Genomic DNA, 21,791 nt, shown 5'->3' on the forward strand with positions numbered 1-21,791 from the left:
CCACATTATCATCCAGATCATTGATATAGATGACAAATAACAATGGACCCAGCACTGATCCCTGTGGCACACCACTAGTCACAGGCCTCCACTCAGAGAAGCAAGTCTCTACCACCACTCTCTGGCTTCTTCCATCGAGCCAATGTCTAATCCAATTTACCACCTGTCCATGTATACCTAGCGACTGAATTTTCCTAACTAACCTCCCATGCGGGACCTTGTCAAAGGCCTTACCGAAGTCCATGTAGACAATATCCACTGCCTTCCACTTTCCTGGTAACCTCCTCGAAAAACTCCAATAGATTGGTCAAACATGACCTACCACGCACAAAGCCATGTTGACTCTCCCTAATAAGCCCCTGTCTATCCAAATGCTTGTAGATTCTGTCTCTTAGTACTCCCTCCAATAACTTACCTACTACTGACGTTAAACTCACTGGCCTATAATTTCCCAGATTACTTTTCGATCCTTTTTTAAACAACGGAACAACATGAGCCACTCTCCAATCCTCCGGCACCTCACCCGTAGACAGCGACATTTTAAATATTTCTGCCAGGGCCCCCGCAATTTCAACACTAGTCTCCTTCAAGGTCCAAGGGAACACTCTGTCAGGTCCCGGGGATTTATCCACTTTAATTTTCCTCAAGACAGCAAGCACCTCCTCCTTTTCAATCTGTACAGTTTCCATGGCCTCACTACTTGATTCCCTCAATTCCATAGATTTCATACATCAAAGTTGCTGGTGAACGCAGCAGGCTAAGCAGCATCTATAGGAAGAAGCGCAGTCGACGTTTCAGGCCGAGACCCTTCGTCAGGACTAACTGAAGGAAGAGTGAGTAAGGGATTTGAAAGCTGGAGGGGGAGGGGGAGATGCAAAATGATAGGAGAAGACAGGAGGGGGAGGGATGGAGCCGAGAGCTGGACAGGTGATAGGCAGAAGGGGATACGAGAGGATCATGGGACAGGAGGTCCGGGAAGAAAGACGGGGGGGGTGACCCAGAGGATGGGCAAGAGGTATATTCAGAGGGACAGAAGGAGAAAAAGGAGAGTGAGAGAAAGAATGTGTGCATTAAAAAGAGTAACAGATGGGGTACGAGGGGGAGGTGGGGCCTAGCGGAAGTTAGAGAAGTCAATGTTCATGCCATCAGGTTGGAGGCTACCCAGACGGAATATAAGGTGTTGTTCCTCCAACCTGAGTGTGGCTTCATCTTTACAGTAGAGGAGGCCGTGGATAGACATGTCAGAATGGGAATGGGATGTGGAATTAAAATGTGTGGCCACTGGGAGATCCTGCTTTCTCTGGCGGACAGAGCGTAGATGTTCAGCAAAGCGGTCTCCCAGTCTGCGTCGGGTCTCACCAATATATAAAAGGCCACATCGGGAGCACCGGACGCAGTATATCACCCCATATAACACCTTATATTCCGTCTGGGTAGCCTCCAACCTGATGGCATGAACATTGACTTCTCTAACTTCCGCTAGGCCCCACCTCCCCCTCGTACCCCATCTGTTACTCTTTTTAATGCACACATTCTTTCTCTCACTCTCCTTTTTCTCCTTCTGTCCCTCTGAATATACCTCTTGCCCATCCTCTGGGTCACCCCCCCCCGTCTTTCTTCCCGGACCTCCTGTTCCATGATCCTCTCGTATCCCCTTCTGCCTATCACCTGTCCAGCTCTCGGCTCCATCCCTCCCCCTCCTGTCTTCTCCTATCATTTTGCATCTCCCCCTCCCCCTCCAGCTTTCAAATCCCTTACTCACTCTTCCTTCAGTAAGTCCTGACGAAGGGTCTCGGCCTGAAACGTCGACTGCGCTTCTTCCTATAGATGCTGCTTAGCCTGCTGCGTTCACCAGCAACTTTGATGTATGTTGCTTGAATTTCCAGCATCTGCAGAATTCCTGTTGTTTCCATAGATTTCATGCCAGCTTCCGTAGTAAATACAGACGCAAAAAACCTATTTAAGATCTCCCCCATTTCCTTTGTTTCCGCACAAAGCCGACCACTCTGATCTTCAAGAGGACCAATTTTATCCCTTACAATCCTTTTGCTCTTAATATACTTGTAAAAGCTCTTTGGATTATCCTTCACTTTGACTGCCAAGGCAACCTCATGTCTTCTTTTTGCCCTCCTGATTTCTTTCTTAAGTATTTTCTTGCACTTCTTATACTCCTCAAGCACCTGATTTACCCCGTTTCCTATACATTTCATACAACTCCCTCTTCTTCTTTATCAGAGTTGCAATATCCCTTGAGAACCAAGGTTCCTTATTCCTATTCAATTTGCCTTTAATCCTGACAGGAACATACAAACTCTGTACTCTCAAAATTTCCCCTTTGAAGTTTGTGGCAATTAATTCCATAAATAGATTCACCACCCTCTGGCTGAAGAAATTCTTCCTCATCTCTGTTCTAAAGGGATATCCTTGTATTCTGAGGCTGTGTTTCCTGACCCAAAATTCTCCCACTAATGGTAACATCCTCTCCATGTACACTCTATCTAGGCCTTTTACTAAACTTTATTCATTAAAATATGCAGTAATACAAGCAGGACACTTATTCACCTTCATTCCCTGAATCAGGCTCACTCCTAACATGCCAATTTCACTGATGTTTAATTTCGAAATGTTCCATCAGTGAAGTGTTTGAGATGCTGTTATACACAGTCCTTCGGTGTCCAACAGCAGCAAGGCCCTACACTGTGGTCTTTCCCCACAGAGACTCAGCAGTGACCACACCAAGCTTCAGTGTGTCCTTCAGCATGTACTGCAACTTGAGATGTGTCAATTGGCAGCATTCACTTCCAGATACCTCCTGGCACTGGAAGACCAATGGACATAATTTCAGACAATTGTCTTTGTGTGCCTCATTGTGTATTCCAGGGAAGGGCCTGCAGAGCACCAAAGTCGTACCTTATACAGAACTTAGGATGAACCTAAACAAACGCCACTGCATCCTTTTCCAGATGTTGGCAAAAACATCACCCACAAAGAGCAACACACACAAAATGCTGGAGGAACTCCACAAAATGCTGCAGCATAGAAAACCATAGAAACTACAGCACAGAAACAGGCCTATTGGCCCTTCTTGGCTGTGCCGAATCATTTTCTGCCTAGTCCCACTATGCCTAGCATCTGTGGAAGGGAATGCAGTGAACATTTCAGGCTGAAACCCTTCACCTGAAATGTTAACGATTTATTTTCTCTCTAAATGCTGTCTGACTTGCTGAGGTCAGTATTTTGTGTGTGTTGCTCCAGATTCCAGCATTTGTAGTCTCTTGTATCAACTGAATGGAGCATTGTGTGGCCTTTCCTTCTCATTACCAGGGATGGGTAGTTTCAAATGGAGTGTTGTTTGCTACTTACTTATTCAGGCTCTAATGTTGCCATATACAAAGATGGCCGTTGGAATGAGGAGTCCATAGGGTATACCTTGACCCTTCCCCCACCCTGCCACCTTTCTCTGGCTATCTCGACATCATTTCCAATGAACACAATCCATTGTTTAATTTCAAAAGTGTATACAGATAATACAATATTCATGCCTGGTTTCATACTCACATTGGGGCCGGCACAGCAGCTAAGAAGTTGACGTAGTATTAATAAAGCACCAGCAATCACCATTTGGGATTCGATTCCTGCCACTATCTGTAAAGAAGTTGTATGTTCTGCCTGTGACCCTATAGCTTCCTTCTGGGTTTTCCAGTTTCCTCCCACATTCCAAAGTCGTATGGTTAGGGATTGTAAGTTGTGGGCGGGCTACGTTGGCACCAGAAGTGTGACGACATTTACAGGTTGCCCAGCTCAAACCTTGCTGATTTGATTTGACAAAAACGATGCATTTCACTGTGTGTTTCGATGTACATGTGACAAATAAAGCTAATTTATGTTTTTGAATCAATACTTCCTCTTGCAAAGCACCAATGTGTCATATTTTTAAACAAGCACTCGATGAAATGTTTATGAGGCTATCACACAGGCTCTATACCGTGGCCCTTCCCACAGAGTCGTGGCATTGGCTGCACGAGCTTCAGCGCATCCCTCAGCACATACTCCCTAACCCGAGAATGTAGCATTTCAATGCAATCCACTTTTCCCCTCCTCCTATTCCAGTGCATTATTGCGGCAGTGTTGAACTAAGGAATTGTACATTTGGATAACAACTTGTGAATACTGTTTCAAAGAAGAGTGGGAGAGTTATCATTGGTGTCCGTGGCAATTTCTGTCTCAGCTAGCATCACTGAAACATAGTAACTGGTTATTTAACCTGTACTGATGAAGGGTCTTGGCCCGAAATATTTACCGTACTCTTTTTCCACAGATGCTGCCTGGCCTGCTGAATTCCTCCAGCATTTTGTGTGTGTTGCTTGGACATTTAATTGACGGTTTTCTGTTAACCTTGCATTATGCAAATTAAATGTAATGGGAAATACTCTTCAAAAGTACTCTAATCTCTGTAAAGCTTTTTGGAATATCCTCAGGCCATGAAGTACACTTATTATGCAACTTCTTTCTCTTTCAAATTTCATTTCTTCATTTGAGCCTTTTTTAAATGTGCCCTTGATTTTTTGGTATTCATACTGAGCAGTCAGTATTAGCCAGTTTCCCTGCAGCTTTGGAGAACATGCTCAATGGGCAGGCTGTTCACCAGCTTCCTGCTCACTGCCCAAGTTTGATTCTGTGATTCTATTCCATCTGTCTTCAGATGCGAAGGTTGGTAAAGCTGATATCAACTTGTGGATGCTAATAAGATTCTCAACCTCAGACTGAAGTACCCAGGGAGGATCCCAAAGAAGTAGGTTATCGCACGTTCTCTGTAAATCAGAGAACAGTTGGCTCATCATAGAATTATAATAAAAATTCCACTATTCTTACAGCATAATATGTCTATATTCCTCATTTCTCTCCTATCTTCTGTTCCACTGTTGCCAGCCAGGAATCGTGGGTCTGAAAATAGTCCCTAAAACCTCTGCAGCTCTCCTGAAAGCTCATAATACTTCTCCCAACATAACCATATCAAATCAAAATCAGCATCAGGTTTATTATCACAGCTATAAATACATCATCATGGCTTGGCTTCGCGAACAAAGATTTGGGAAGGGGGCTGCCCACGTCTGCTGCAGGCTCGCTGGTGGCTGACGAGGCCAATACGGGACAGGCAGGCCCGGCCACAGCGGTTGCAAATGAAATTCTGTTCTGGGTTTGGTGCTGCTGTGTCACAGTTCTTCCTCCTTCTCCTTTTGTCCTCAATGCCAGTCCTACGTGCAGTCAGGCCTCGTGATCGGAGGCTAGATTAGACCACTGGCGATGGTCAATGTGACAGGCACCAAGGGATTTCTTCAGAGAGTCCCTGTACCTCTTCTTCCGTGCCCCTCCGTCACGGTGGCCAGTGGAGAGTTCGCCATACAGCACAATCTTGGGCAGGCGATGATCCTCCATCCTGGAGATGTGCCCTGCCCAGCGCAGCTGCATCTTCAACAACATGGCCTCGATGCTGGTGACCTCCGCCTGTTCAAGGACTTCAATGTTGGTGACGAAGTCCCTCCAGTGGATGTTGAGGATGGTGCGGAGGCAATGTTGGTGGAAACGCTCAAGGAGTCGTAGGTGGTGACGGTAGGTGACCCACGACTTGGAGCCGTACAGGAGGGTGGTGAGCACAACAGCTCTGTACTCGCTGATCTTTGTGCCTTTCTTCAAATGCTTGTTGTTCCAGACTCTTTTGTACAGCCTGCCGAATGCGCTGTTTGCCTTTGTTGTCAATCTCTTGGTCGATCTTGGCATCTGACGAGGTGGTGCATCCCAGGTAGCTGAACTGGTGGACTGTCTTCAGCTCTACCTCACTGATGGTGATGCAGGGAGGGTGGTAATCTTCCTGAGGTGTGGGCTGATGGAGAACTTCTGTCTTCTTCAAGCTGACTTCCAGTCCGAAGAACTCGGTACACATACACACACACACACACACATTCGATAGTTAGGGGGACAGATAAGAGGTTCTGTGGGAGGTCATTTCTTCGGTAGTTTGAACGACTGCACAAGCACGTGAAAGTCGGCCTGTGAGACAGCAGGAGAGTTTAAAACGAGCAGATTGAGAAGGAGAGGTAATTTCTTCAGCAGTTTGAACGGGGCATGACTGCGCAAGTGCGTGAAGGTCAGCCTGTGAGACAGCAGGAGAGTTTAAAAAGCGAGCAGGTTAACAGAGTGGGAGTCGTAGGAGCAGGCGATGGAGTAGTGGGAGACAGAGTAGGAAGGCTTAACTCCAGAGGCTTTGGCGAGCAGAGGCTGAGGCCAAGCTTGCTCCCAGTGAGGTGAGGCCAGATAAGTTCCTTTAATTAATCTAATTAATTTAGGAGTAGGTGATGGAGGCAGCAGTTAGGGCAGTTGAGTGCTCCTTTTGCAGGATGTGGGAAGTCAGGGCGAGCACAATTGTCCCTGATAACTACACCTGTAAAAGGTGCTTCCAGCTGCAGCTCCTGACAAACCGAGTTAGGAAACTGGATGAACTTTGGATCATTTGTGAGGAAGAGGCAGAAATAGACACAAAATAATCTGCAGATGCTGGGATCAAAGCAACACTTACAGTACGCTGGAGGAACTCAGCAGGTCGGGCAGCATCAGTGGAAATGATGAGTCAATGTTTCCACTGATGCTGCCCGACCTGCTGAGTTCCTCCAGCGTACTGTAAGGGCAGAAATAGACAGGAGTTTCAGGGAGTTAGTCACCCTTTAAAGTCAGGAGACAGGTAGCTGGGTGACTGTCAGAAGAGGAAAGGGGAATAGACAGAAAGAGCAGAGCAGCCCTGTGGCCATTCCCATCAACAATAAGTATACCGTTTTGGATACTATTGGTGGGGACTACCTACCAGGGACAAGTTGCAGTGGTCGCGTCTCTGGCACCGAGACTGGACCCTCAGCTCAGAAGGGAAGGAGGGAAAAGAAGAGAGCAGAAGTGATAGGGGATTCGATACTTAGGGGGACAGATAAGAGCTTTTGTGGGAGAGATCGAGAGTCCCGGATGGTCTGTTGCCTCCCTGGTGCCAGAGTCCGCGATATCTCGGATCAAGTTCTCAGTATTCTCAAGAGGGAGGGTGAGCAGCCATGTGGTCCATGTAGGGACCAATGACGTGGATAGGAAGGAGGAGGAGGTCCTGCAAAGAGAGTTTAGGGAGTTAGGTGCAAAGTTGAAGGACAGGAGCCCCAGGGTTGCAATCTCAGGATTGCTACCTGTGCCATGTGCTAGTGAAGGTAGAAATAGGAAGATAATGCAGCTAAATACGTGGCTAAGGAGTTGGTGCAGAAGGGACGGCTTCATGTTTCTGGACAATTGGGCCTTGTTCCAGTGAAGGTGGGACCTGTTCCGACGGGATGGGTTGCACCTGAACTGGAGGGGGACTAACATCCTTGCGGGAAGGTTTGTTAGTGCTGCTCCGGTGGGTTTAAACTAGATTTTCAGGGGGAGGGGAACCAGAGAGTTAGAGCAGATACTGAGGTGGTGGAGGATAAAGGTCATGCGAGAACTGCAAGTATAGTGCATGGAGTAAAGCCAGATCTAACAGTTAAAGAGGCTTTAAGGAAAGAGAGGCAGAACAAAGGGTGTAAAGGTGGTAAGGTAGAAGGGTTAAAGTGCGAGAAGCATCAGGAACAAAGGTGATGAACTGAGAGCTTGGGTACATACATGGAATTATGATGCAGTGGCCGTTACAGAGAAACACGCACAACACGCTGGAGGAACTCAGCAGGTCGGGCAGCATCCGTGGAAACAATCAGTCAACGTTTCGGGCCTTGACGAAGGGTTCCGGCCCAAAATGTTAACTGACCACGGATGCTGCCCGACCTGCTGAGTTCCTCCAGCGTGTTGTGCGTGTTGCTTTGAACCCTGCATCTGCAGAGTATTTTGTGTTTACGGACCATTACACAGACTTGGCTGGCACCGGGGCAGGAATGGATTCTCAATACTCCTGGATTTCAGTGCTTTAAAAGTGATGGGTTGGGGGAGAGGAGGAGGGGTGGCATTACTGGTCAGGGATACTATTACAGCTACAGAAAGAGTGGGTAATGTAGCAGGATCCTCTTTTGAGTCAGTATGGGTGGAAGTTAGGAACAGGAAGGAAGCAGTTACTCTATTGGGGGTATTCTATAGGCCCCCTGGTAGCAGCAGAGATACAGAGGAGCAGATTGGGAGGCAGATTTTGGAAAGGTGCAAAAATAACAGGGTTGTTATCATGGATGACTTTAACTTCCCTAATAGTGATTGGCACCTGATTAGTTCCAATGGTTTAGACAGGACAGAGTTTGTTAAGCATGTCCAGGATGGATTCCTGTCACAGTATGTTGACAGGCTGACTTGGGGGAATGCCATAATAAATCTAGTATTAGGTAACGAACTGGGTCAGGTCACAGATCTCTCAGTGGGTGAGCATCTGGGGGACAGTGACCACCGCACCCTGGCCTTTAACTTTATCATGGAAAAGGATAGAATCAGAGAGGACAGGAAAATTTTTACTTGGGGAAGGGCAAATTATGAGGCTATAAAGCTAGAACTTGTGGGTGTGAATTGGGATGATGTTTTTGGAGGGAAATGTACTATGGACATGTGGTCGATGTTTAGAGATCTCTTGCAGGATGTTAGGGATAAATTTGACCTGGTGAGGAAGATAAAGAATGGTAGGGTGAAGGAACCATGGGTGACAAGTGAGGTGGAAAATCTAGTCAGGAGGAAGAAGGCAGCATACAGGAGGTTTAGGAAGCAAGGATCAGATGGGTCTACTGAGGAATATAGGGTAGCAAGAAAGGAGCTTAAGAAGGGGCTGAGAAGAGCAAGAAGGGGGCATGAGAAGGCCTTGGCAAGTAGGGTAAAGGAAAACCCCAAGGCATTCTTCAATTATGTGAAGAGTAAAAGGATGACAGGAGTGAAGATAGAATCGATTAGAGATAAAGGTGGGAAGATGTGCCTGGAGGCTGTGGAAGTGAGCGAGGTCCTCAATGAATACTTCTCTTCGGTATTCATCAGTGAGAGGGAACTTGACGCTGTTGAGGACAATATGAGTGAGGTTGATGTTCTGGAGCATGTTGACATTGAGGGACAGGAGGTGTTGGAGTTGTTAAAATACATTATGACGGATAAGTCCCTGGGGCCTGGTGAAATATTCCCCAGGCTGCTCCACGAGATGAGGGAAGAGATTGCTGATCCTCTGACTAGGATCTTTATGTCCTCGCTGTCCACGGGAATGGTACCGGAGGATTGGAGGGAGGCAAATGTTGTCCCCTTGTTCAAAAAAGGTAGTAGGGATAGTCCAGGTAATTATAGACCAGTGAGCCTTACGTCTGTGGTGGGAAAGCTGTTGGAAAAGATTCTTAGAGATAGGATCTGTGGACATTTAGAGAATCACGGTCTGATCAGGGACAGTCAGCATGGCTTTGTGAAGGGCAGATCATGTCTAACAAGCCTGATAGAGTTCTTTGAGAAGGTGACCAGGCATATAGATGAGGGTAGTTCAGTGGATGTGATCTACATGGATTTTGGTAAGGCATTTGACAAGGTTCCGCACAGTAGGCTTATTCAGAAAGTCAGAAGGCATGGGATCCAGGGGAGTTTGGCCAGGTGGATTCAGAATTGGCTTGCCTGCAGAAAGCAGAGCGTCGTGGTGGAGGGAGTACATTCAGATTGGAGGGTTCTGACTAGTAGTGTCCCACAAGGATCTGTTCTGGGACCTCAACTTTTCGTGATTTTTATTAACGACGTGGATGTGGGGGTAGAAGGGTGGGTTGGCAAGTTTGCAGACGACACAAAGGTTGGTGGTGTTGTGGATAGTGTAGAGGATTGTCGAAGATTGCAGAGAGACATTGATAAGATGCAGAAGTGGGCTGAGAAGTGGCAGATGGAGTTCAACCTGCAGAAATGTGAGGTGGTACACTTTGGAAAGACAAACTCCAAGCAGAGTACAAAGTAAATGGCAGGATACTTGGTAGTGAAGAGGAGCAGAGGGACCTGGGGGTACATGTCCACAGATCCCTGAAAGTTGCCTCACAGGTGGATAGGGTAGTTAAGAAAGCTTATGGGGTGTTAGCTTTCATAAGTCGAGGAATAGAGTTAAGAGTCGCAAGGTAATGATGCAGCTATATAAAACTCTGATTAGGCCACACAGAGTACTGTGTCCAGTTCTGGTCGCCTCACTATAGGAAGGATGTGGAAGCATTGGAAAGGGTACAGAGGAGATTTATTAGCATGCTGCCTGGTTTAGAGAGTATACGTTATGATTAGAGATTAAGGGAGCTAGGGCTTTACTCTCTGGAGAGGAGGAGGATGAGAGGAGATATGACAGAGGTATACAAGATATTAAAAGGAATAGATAGAGTGGACAGCCAGTGCCTCTTCCCCAGGGCACCACTGCTGAATACAAGAGGACATGGCTTTAAGGTAGGGGGTGGGAAGTTCAAGGGGGATATTAGAGGAAGGTTTTTTACTCAGAGAGTGGTTGGTGCATAGAATGCACTGCCTGAGTCAGTGGTGGAGGCAGATACACGAGTGAAATTTAAGAGACTACTAGACAGGTATATGGAGGAATTTAAGGTGTGGGGGTTATATGGAAGGCATGGTTTAAGGTTTGTCACAACACTGTGGGCTGAAGGGCCTGTACTGTGCTGTATTATTCTATGTTCTATATATATATACTGTAAGTGTACTGTGTGTGTGTGTGTGTGTATATATATACACACCTACACACACACACACTATACATACAGTGGATCTCAATTCTACTTAATTGGGACACATCGGGACCAGCATATCTTTGCCCAATTAAGAGCTGCCCCAGTTAGCTGAAGTTTCATAGAAGTAGTTAAAAGGGTATAAAAAGACAACCACGATTTAACTGAGCAACAAATCATGTATGTAAATGAAATGCAGAACAGATTAGAACATTGTCAATGCTACCACAGTACTATAAATCTGTTCCTATTAGTTATCGAGAGAGGATCAGGGTTTATTTCCTGCCACTGTCTGTAAGGAGCTCATACATTCTCCATGTGACTGCCTGCGTTTCTTCTGGGTGCTTTGGTTTCCTTCTGCATTCCAAAAAGATGTACAGTTAAGGTTTGTAAGTTGTGGGCGTGCAATGTTGGAGCTGGAAGTGTGGGAATCCTCACTGATTTGAATTGATGCAAAATGCACATTTCACTGTAAGTTTCAGTGTGCATATGACAAAATAAAGCTAATCTTTATCTTTAGTCTTTACTGTTTGGAATGTTATATAACAATAAAACCCCCAAACTGTGTGGCCAACTTTCCTTTCCCCGTCTAAGGAACATAAAGAAAGCCCTTCTTGGTCAAACGAGTGGGATGTGAACAAACAATACAACATACACATCTGGCTTTCATTTTCGAAAACCTTGCTGTGCAATGAAGTCCCACTAACCCCTTTGCTTAGCACAGGAATAACAATATTATACACACACACGCGCGCACACTCAACTGAACACCACTCCACTCCCTTTGCAATTTTTGCTCATTTCTTTCTCAATTCCTGCTAAAACATTGTTTACATTGTTTGCATTTACATTTACATCATTTATTTTTGTAATTTGTCCTTTACTGTGCCTATTGTCTTGTTTATTAATTATTGTACTGTCTTGCACTGTTTTGTGCACTTTATGTAGTCCTGTGTAGGCCTGAAGTCTAGTGTAGTTTTGTGTTGTTTCATGTAGCACCATGGTCCTGGAGGATCGTTGTTTCACTTTTACTGTGTACTGTACCAGCAGTTATGGTGGAAATGACAATAAAGACGACTTGACTTGACTTCTTCACTTACCAACCTCAGCTATGCCTCCCCAGTAAAATTATAAACAGACACAGTTGTTTTTTTATCCCTGCAAGAGGTGAGCCCCATGGTGGAGGGAGCTAAGCTCCCCATATGATTCTGGCACCTCCTTATGATTGGCCAGCAGAGGTATTCATGTTCCATCGTATTAGAATGGGATTTAGGAAAAAGCTGAGAGAAAACATTTCAATAGGCAAATCTTCACTCCCTGTAAGTGCTGGTGGGAAGGGGATTGTTTCTTGCAATATCTGATAATATAACTTGTCAAAGCTTTATTAAAACATTTACTGCTGATGAAGATTTGAAACACTAACTTTGGTTCTCTTTTCACGGGTGCTGCCTGACCTACTGAGTGTTTTATAATTACCATTTCAGCTTATCTGATATATTAAACTTTTCCCTTCTGTCTGCTAGATTTCAAAGAGTTTCCCGACAACAAGTTTTATCTGGCATCAGTAGTTTGAGACCTTGGCATCTGCAGACCTATAAGGATTACTGCCCTGGGAATATGTTCCTTTGGATAAATATGAAATTTTCCTTCAAATTCAATTTAAAACAGAGCTTTAGATGGGAAGAACAAAGTTCCATTTATTTGGGTTCATTTTACATCTCACAACAGTGTCAGAATCATTTCTGGGACAAATTTGGTTCTGTTGTGCTCTGTAAATGGATGGAAACATCCTCTTGATTTATAGTGCAATCTTAATAGATTACGTCAGAGCAAGGCCCACGGCTAAAGACGGGTGATGTTCTGACTTGCGCAACACATATCTCATTCATTACTGGAATATTGTTCAACCTTTGGAGGGGATGTCTTATCCTAAATAAAAGGCAAACCTGGACTTAAGTCCAAAACTATCATCGTGGAAAAATATTCATAAATGGACTTGGGGAGAATAAAACATCTGAGAACTGGCATGCAATACCGTCCCTCAATTCTTTAAACTTCGCCCATAATAAAAAAAAGACATAATGATTATCATACTGCCAAATGAAGCAGTGAATAATTTTTACAACTAGAAGGGGAGAGAAAACTTCCAAAAGTTGGAGAGTCTAGATCCAGAGGCCAAAACCTCAGAATACAAGGATGGCCTTTTAGAGCAGAGAGAAGGAGGAATTTCTTTAGCCAGGGAGTGGTGAACCTGTGGAATTCATTGCCATCATTGGAGGCATTTAAAGTGGAAGTTGGTAGGTTTTTGATTGGTAAACATGTCAAAGATTCTGGGCAGAAGGCAGAAGAATAGGGTTGAGATGGAAAATAAATCTATGATTGAGAGGCAGAGCAGTGAGGTGGTTTCACAGGAAATATCTCACGCTGGCTTGACTTCAACTAGATGGTTACAAGAGCATGTGACATTGGATGATATGTTTTGAAATCCTTACAGACGACATGTGCACCAATATTTGTATAGCAAATGATTACAATAACAATACTATTTATAAATGATGTTGTTTTTCATATTAATAATTTTTGAACAGGTTTTCTATAATGCTTCATTTATTTCAATCTGTTTCTGTTATATATTTATTAATTGTAAAATGATGAATATATGTAAATAAGTAACAGGACATCCTTTTTCCTTAAAAAAGCTCATAATTATTGTTACTAATTCATTAATCAAAGATAATCTCTGCTGACAATTATCATGACACATAAAAGAATATTTTTTTAAAGATTTTCACCTGTTTGGGCATACTCTGTTCACCATGCCTGTCCTAGATGATGCTGGCCTTTCAACTTCCCGTAAAACAAAGCATAAAATCAAATGGAAAATGCTGGAAGGACTCAGTGAGGTGGGTAGGTGACCTACCTCCTTCAAGCGTTAGCCAGTTCCATTATGGGCACTAGTCTCCCCATTATCAAGGACAATGAACCAACCCATACATGCTACCTCACTATTTTTGCTCCCTTTTTGCACTACTTATTGAATTCTTCCACACACACAGACATTTTTTTGACATGCATAAGCACACTCAGAGGACCTGATGAATGATCTCAACTCAAACCATTAACTGTTTATTCCTGTCCTTTGACGCTGCTTGAGCTGTTGAGTTCCTCTAGCATTTTGGTTGTGTTGCTCTGGATTTCCAGCATCTGCAGAATCTCTTCTGTTTATTATTTATTTTAAGTTATATGATTAATAGGTAGAAGAAAGGCAGTAAATGGGATTAGAGTGGAAACCCCTGCTCCATGCTTCTGTCAAACATTCAACTGAAGTTCTGAGCTGTAACTTCAATTTCAGTTACCTAAATCCTGGTTGAGAACATCACTTGGCGATTCTATTTTTGTGGATTTGATGCTAGCAAAAACAGAACACCTGATAAAAGTTAATTTATCCTCCTGGCAAACCCGGTCTGATGACAGAACATGTCATCACATGAAATTACACCTGGGTGGAGCTCAAGTGTTGAATGATTCCACTGCAGAGGGTCATGTTGTCAACTGTTTAGTCGTATTTACATTTCCTGTGTGTTGGTTGCAGAGATATGGTGGCACCCTGAGACCTCCATTTCTGTACTGCCTATGGACCTGCAAATGATGAGTTACAGTATAGGGGAGAGAGAGAGAAACAGAGCAGACCTGTAAACTTTCACACTTTTCACTTGAATTGCAAACCATTTTCCAAAGGGAGGGGAACTGCAATATGTGCGGGTCTTGTGCTGTATGTTTTTCATTTTATTCCTTTAGGCAGATTTCCATTGGTAGAGGGGTGCAAGGTCATTAATATTTTGAATGGTTCCCATGTACAATATGATGGACTCTTGAGCCCACAATCTAACATATTATGATCTTGTACCCTATTGTTTTCCTGCCCTGCACTTTCCCTGCAGCTGTGCATTTTACTCTGCATTCTGTTGCCTTGTATTACTTCCCATTAATTAATTTATTTATCACATGTATATCAAAATATATAGTTTGGATACAGTGAAATGTGCAATTTGCATTGACAACCAACACAACCTAAGGATGTATTGAGGCAGCCTGCAAGTGTTCCCAGACTTTCTAGTACCGACATAGCATGCCTGCAATGCTGATCAGAAGAACACAAGCAGCAGCAACAAAAGCTACAAAACAACCCTTTCATACATACAGACAGGCCTCAATGTACTGTGCAACAATTTGATGTGTATGAACATAGCATGCAGGACAGGTTTTTCACTGTACCTTGGTATATGTGAAATAATCAACCAATTCTAGTTCCAATACTTTGAAATTAACTCTATACACAAAGTTGTTTGCCCATTCTGTCTGCAGTGTGTGTACTGGACAAAAATAAGGGAAATACATGATTAATTTGACCTTGCTTCGCTTACCGTGCAGGTGGAATAAAACTGAGATGGTCCATGTTCAGCCCCTTCACAGAGGCAGGGAATAGAGCTTTTGTGTGGTATGTGCTTCTGACCTCAAGTGAGTCCTGTTCTCCTACTGATTAGGGCAGTGCGACATTTACACGATAAGACATAGGAGCAGAATTAGGCCATTTGACTCCTCGTGTCTGCTTTGCCATTCTATCATGACCCTCAAAGACTTTGACCATGTGGGTGATCAGAAAGGTAGTACTCTTGTATTTGGGGACAGAATGGAGCAGAACACTGGAATTAGCTTGTTATTACAAAACAGCTAGTAGTCCCTCATGGTGGCTTCATCCCAGACCACTTCCATGCCTGAGAGTGTTGCTTGTCAGTTAAATGAGCAACCGGTGATGGTAGTGACAGTGAGAGGCAGATGAGAACTTCACTCAAGTGCTACTCCTGCCGGGCAGTGACAAACGGAAAGAATTTCTGTTAGTCATGGGTTGGTGGGAGAACTAATTATTTCTTGTGGAGGAAGGATTGGAAGCTGGCAGTAGAAAGAACCGCAAAATAAGATGATAAAAGGGAAATATGGAAATGTTTTATTTTCTTAAGTGCAGAATGCCTAACTAAATATAGAAAAATCCAGTCACAGTGGGGTAGTATAGTTGAAATGCTAACAGCCTACACGGATAGAGCATCCTCTCCTTTGCAAAATCCTTGATGCTTTGTTATCTAAATGAAGCTGTACATCACATGCCGTTAATCAATGCAGAAAGGCATGATATTAAAATAAAGTCATTTCATATTAAAATCATGCAGGGCAATAGATATCCTTTTAATAAATACTGCCAGGGCAGCAGGCCTCACATCTTCCTGAGAGCCATCACTGTCATTAGGTTAGAAAAGCTTTATTTGATTTTTATCTAGATTTCAGTGGCTGTGTAAGATATAATTAGTTATTTGAAATCTGCCATTAGACATTGTGTTGAGCATTTCTCAAGATAAGTAGTCAGCTTGTCAATCAGCACATCTCTTCTCTTATCTCCACCTCCCCATCTCCAAATTTCAGGTGTCACTAATGATTACCATGCTGTTCAGAGATTGCAAGGTAACTTGAAGGCTGACTGTTCTGTTTAAATTATACAGTGCAGTGTATACTGCACAGAGCTGATATAAGAAGCCTAGATGGTGTAGATTTCATGGCCATTGTTAACCTATGCGCTTCTGGATTTTTTCATGTGGCGAAGTAGTCCTATAAATGCTAAATTAAAAAATGAAATGTTGGAAATATTCAGAAGGTCAGGCAGTATCTGTGGCATAACATCCACAGACATTGCTTTAGATCAGAGGCCTTTCATGAGGATTGGAAAATGTCCTGATGAATGGTCTGAAAAGTCAGCTGTTCACTTCTCTCCATAAAAGCAGCCTGACCAGCGGAGTTCCTCCAGCACTTTGTATTTGTTTCTCTGGATTTCCAGCATCTGCAGAATCTCTTGTGTTAATGGTTGCTACGTTACTTTTTGACTAAGTTCAGACCCAAGAAAGAGGGAAGAATTTTTTAATGAATTCCTTGGCTTTGCACTTGCATAAAACTATTAAAATACTCATCATCTTAATATTAACCACAGTTATTTGGTGAGTGAGCTTGTAACTAAACAGCTTCATCAGCTTTGCTTTCAATGGCACTAGCAATCCCTGTAAAAGCACCATTCTGATTGGAATCAATTTTATCTTAACAGCTTTCCAAACTATTGTTAAAATATTTCTATAGCTTGTGCTTCAAAACCTAATGATGTATTTCACAGCCTCTTTAGGATGCAACTGGACATATCCCAGAAATGGAGGCTGATGAAAAAGTGCTGATGTATGTGACTATATGAGCAACCACTGAGAACTTGTTACAGTGTCCCCATGGTCTTGATATCTCCTAATACCCCCTCACTGGGATAGCCTGGTTACATGCATATACATGATTATGGATTGGGCCTTAAATCTTTTGCCTGCTGATTACAGAGTGAGATCCTTGTTGATCTTTAACTTGGGGAAACTATATGTAATTATCAGTATTAATACTCTAAATGCTGCAGGTCAGGCAACATCTGTATCTGAAAATGAGCAGTTGATATTTTGGTCAAGACCATTCATCAGGACTGGAAAGAAAGAGAAAAGATAGCCAGCATAAAGCCAGTATGTGTTTTTTTAACAAAAGGATAATCATACAGAGCCCATCATAAAAGTTGTTACCATGTAAGGTGGCACATGGTTGATAGAAAAATGGAGGGCACTGTAGGAAGGAAGGATTAAACTGATCGTAGTAGGTTTAAAGGTGGGCACAACATTGTGGGCTGAAAGGCCTGTACTGTGCTGTAGTGTTCTATGTTGGAAGTTCTTTTTCCAACGTAAATGAAATAATGCTACACTCCATATACAACTTTTCAATGCTGTTTTATTGTAAAGTCAAGTTTAAGAATACAGGTTGTTTAATTTTACTGCTTCTTTTCCCCTTGACACAAAGATTTCAGTTTCTGGGAACTTGTCACCAAGGAAATCCTTGTATCGCACACTCTCTGATGAAAGTATATGCAGCAACCGGCGAGGCTCTTCATACAACAGCTCCCGGAGCTCGATGCTTGAACAAGCACTGCCAAATGACATCCTATTCAGCACCACCCCACCATACCACTGCACTCTGCCCCCACGTGCCTCACTGAGTCCCTCCGCCTCTGGTCTACGAAGTAAGTATATAGCAGCAAAACCTTATCACAGAATATTCAGTATAACATAGTGCTTTACCTTCTTTGGAGATACTGCATTCCTAACGGTGAATGTGAAATTATTAGAAACTACTTCTGGATCTAAATGTTACAATAATTTCAGGAAAACTTGTAGCACAAGAACATATCTGTACGGACCTTTAATCATATCTCTCCTGATGAAGGGTCTTGGCCTGAAACATCAACTGTTTATTCCTTTCCACAGATACAGCGTGATCTGCTGAGTTCCTCCAGCATTTTGTATGCATTACTCCAGATTTCCAGATTTATGCACATCTGCTCTCACTCCATCCTCCCGCCACCCCACTAGGAATAGGGTTCCCCTGAACCTCACCTACCACCCCACCAGCCTCCAGGTGCAACATATTATTCTCCGTAACTTCCGCCACCACCAACAGGATCCCACCACTAAGCACATCTTTCCCTCCCCACCTCTCTCTGCTTTCTGCAGGGATCGCTCCCTACGCGACTCCCTTGTCCATTTGTCGTCCCCCCCATCCCTCCCCACTGATCTCCCTCTGGGCACTTATCCTTGTAAGCGGAACAAGTGCTACACATGCCCTTACACTTCCTCCCTTACCACCATTCAGGGCCCCAGACAGTCCTTCCAGATGAGGCGACACTTCACCTGTGAGTCGGCTGGGGTGATATACTGCGTCCGGTGCTCCCGATGTGACCTTCTATATATTGGCGAGACCCAACAAAGACTGGAAGATCATTTTGCTGAACACCTACACTCTGTCCGCCAGAGAAAGCAGGATCTCCCAGTGGCCGCACATTTTAATTCCACATCCCATTCCCATTCTGATATGTCTATCCACAACCTCCTCTACTGTAAAGATGAAGCCACACTCAGGTTGGAGGAACAACACCTTATATTCCGTCTGGGTAGCGTCCAACCTGATGGCATGAACATTGACTTCTCTAACTTCCACTAATGCCCCACCTCCCCCTCGTACCCCATCCGTTATTTATATACACATTCTTTTTCCGTTTCTTTCTCTCTCTCTCCTTTTTCAACTTCTGTCCCTCTGACTATACCCCTTGCCCATCTTCTGGGTTTTCCCCCCCTCCCCCTTTTCCTTCTCCCTGGGCCTCCTGTCCCATGATCCTGTCATATCCCTTTTGCCAATCACCTGTCCAGCTCTTGGCTCCATCCCTCCCCCTCCTGTCTTCTCCTATCATTTTGGATCTCCCCCTCCTACTTTCAAATCTCTTACCAGCTCTTCTTTCAGTTAGTCCTGACGAAGGGTCTCAGCCCAAAACGTCGACTGTACCCCTTCCTAGAGATGCTGCCTGGCCTTCTGTGTTCACCAGCAACTTTGATGTGTGTTGCTTGAATTTCCAGCATCTGTAGAATTCCTCGTATCTGCAGAATCTCTTGTGTTTAACTTATCAGAAGGATAACAAGCAGCCAACATGACTTCAGATTCTGTTCCAACATTTATGGCTGACCATTCACACCAAATCTGCATCATCTTCCACCCTAGCAGTCCTTAAAAACTGGATTCTCTTCTGGTCTAAAAATCACAGCTGTACTCAGAAGGGATATAATGGAGGGCTCACCCACTGAGTCTGTTTGGGTAGAACTCAAAAATAAGAAAGGTGTCAGCACTCTCATGGGATTGTATTACAAACTCCCCCGATAACCACCAGGACGTTGAGAACAGATACTCAGGCAGGGTGGCACAGTAGCGTAACAGTTGTCACCGTAATACTATTACACTATAATACTATAGCATAATACTATTACAGGACGAGACAGGGTGGATGTGGAGAGGATGTTTCCTATGTGGGGGGGGGTGGGGGGGGAAGAGAGGTATCCAGAACTAGAGGGCACAGCTTTACAATTGAGGGGTGACCTTGTAGAACAGAGGTAAGGAGGATTTTTTTTTTTAGCCAGAGAGCAGTGAATCTGTGGAATGCTCTGCCACAGGCTGTGGTGGAGGCCAAGTCCATGGGTATATTTAAGGCAGAAGTTGATCGTTTCCTGATCCATCAGGGCATCAAAGGAGGTGTATGAGGTTGAGTCGTATCTGGGATCAGCCATGATGGAATGGCCTAATTCTACTCCTATGTCGTAGGATCTTATGGTCTACAATATCAGCAACTGGGACTCAATTCCTGCTGCTTTCTGTAAGGAATTTGTATTTTCTCCCCGTGACTGCGTGGGTTTCCTCCAGTGCTGCTGTTTCTTCCCACATTCCAAAAGGTGTATTGGTTAGACTGAGTAAGATGTGGACATGCTACATTGGCCCTGGAAGCATGGTAACAATAGCTGGTTGCCCCAGTACCCATTCGGACTGTGTTGGTCATTGACACGATTCGCTGTATGTTTTGTTTTGATGTACAGTACCCGTGACAAATAAAGTTAATCTTTATTCTTTCTTTCTATCCTTCTATCTTACCTTCTAGATAAGGGAAAGGTGTAAAAACAACAAAGTTGTTGCCCTGGGTGACTTCAACTTTCCCAATATACACAGGATGGAATCTCCCTAATGCAAGAGGTTTACATTGGGCAGAATTTGTTACATGCCTCCAGCAGGGTTTCTTAAGTCAATATGTAGATAGTCCAACAAGAGGAAGGGCCATTCTGTACCTGGTGATGGGAAATGAGCCTCGGCAGGTGATTGACCTTTCAGTGGAAGAACATTAAGGGAACAATGATCACATATTCTTAATTTTAAAATGAAGACCAGATTTCCAGCACCAATCTGAGTGCTCCTCAGGCAGATTTCCTATTCATAGTGAATGCCTGCTCTAGCAGGATTGGTTGACAAATATCACATGTGTGACTTAAAACAGGCCTGACATATTAATGCACTGACAGCACGTGTCAAGTGCTTTCAGTGCATTAATACATTAGCCATGTGCAGAACTGAGAAAACCACCAAACTTGTGATTTTTGTTCAAGATCAGTTTGTTTTGATCATATGGTTTGTAGAAATATTCCATTACCGTCTAATAACCAGTTGTGTGATGGTTTATAACAATGAAATCAGATGTGCTAAACATTGTACCCCGTTGTGTTTCTGTAGTCCTCTAACCTGCCAAGACAAGAATGGTTCTAAATTAGCAAGCTAATTCATTTTCTGAATAATTTATAGAGTAGAGTAGCAATTACATGAAATCCTTTTTGACTTATTCTTAGTGGAATAAATACTCTACCAGTGAATGCTCTGAAATGTTGAAGGAATTCAGCAAGTCAGACAGCATCTATGGAGCAGAATAAGCAGTTGACTGTTCGGGCTGAGAACCATCATCAGGACACATCTCTTGTGTTTATGACGCTGCGACTGAGAAGGCAGCCTTGTCTGCAAACTCTACCTTTCTCCCTTTGTTAGGAAGATGGTAAAGCCTTTCAAATCTTTATGTCCAAAAACTGGTCAACTGATCTGCCAGTCAGAATATGTTGCATCTTCTTGGCAAAGTTCTTATTCCTACTGGCCCTGCCCCCTCCCCCAACTGGGCACTCATGAATGAAGCCATTCTGGGCTTACTTCCGTTGTCAATGCCAAGAACATTTTAGTGATCTTTATGTTTTCTTTTTCCAATATAACTGCCTTGGTGTATGATACGGAATCATATTCATTTATTTGTCACATATACATGAAAACATACAGTGAAATGCATTGTTTGCATTAAGAATGGACACAATTTAAGGATTATCTGGGGGCAGCCCACAAGTGTCACCACACATTCTGGTGGCAACATGATATGTCATAGTACACACATGCAATAACAACTATAACAGTAACAACACAACAGCAAAACAACCCCCTTACCTCCTTCCCACCCACTAGTCTATGTCCACATGGTAAAATTAGCACAGAATATTTTACCTGAGAAATTTTATGTGTCCAGTCGTTCAATGAGAAGCAGAGTTAACTATCCTGAACAGTATAGTGCAG

The 21,791-nt window shown here is 43.7% G+C and overlaps 1 protein-coding gene across 3 annotated transcripts in view; it reads left to right on the plus strand.

The window, feature by feature from the left end:
* The window catches only part of LOC134341524 (signal-induced proliferation-associated 1-like protein 2), a 521,779-nt gene that overhangs the window by 456,691 nt on the left and 43,297 nt on the right, over positions 1-21,791 (plus strand). For all 3 annotated transcript variants that reach the window (XM_063039398.1, XM_063039402.1, XM_063039409.1), the window contains one exon: positions 17,622-17,841. In XM_063039398.1, coding sequence (XP_062895468.1) covers positions 17,622-17,841 — 220 coding nt within the window. The remainder of the gene's footprint in view (positions 1-17,621; positions 17,842-21,791) is intronic.

The sequence above is a fragment of the Mobula hypostoma genome, chromosome 2 (assembly GCF_963921235.1).
Source record: "Mobula hypostoma chromosome 2, sMobHyp1.1, whole genome shotgun sequence".
Classification (NCBI taxonomy): domain Eukaryota; kingdom Metazoa; phylum Chordata; class Chondrichthyes; order Myliobatiformes; family Myliobatidae; genus Mobula; species Mobula hypostoma.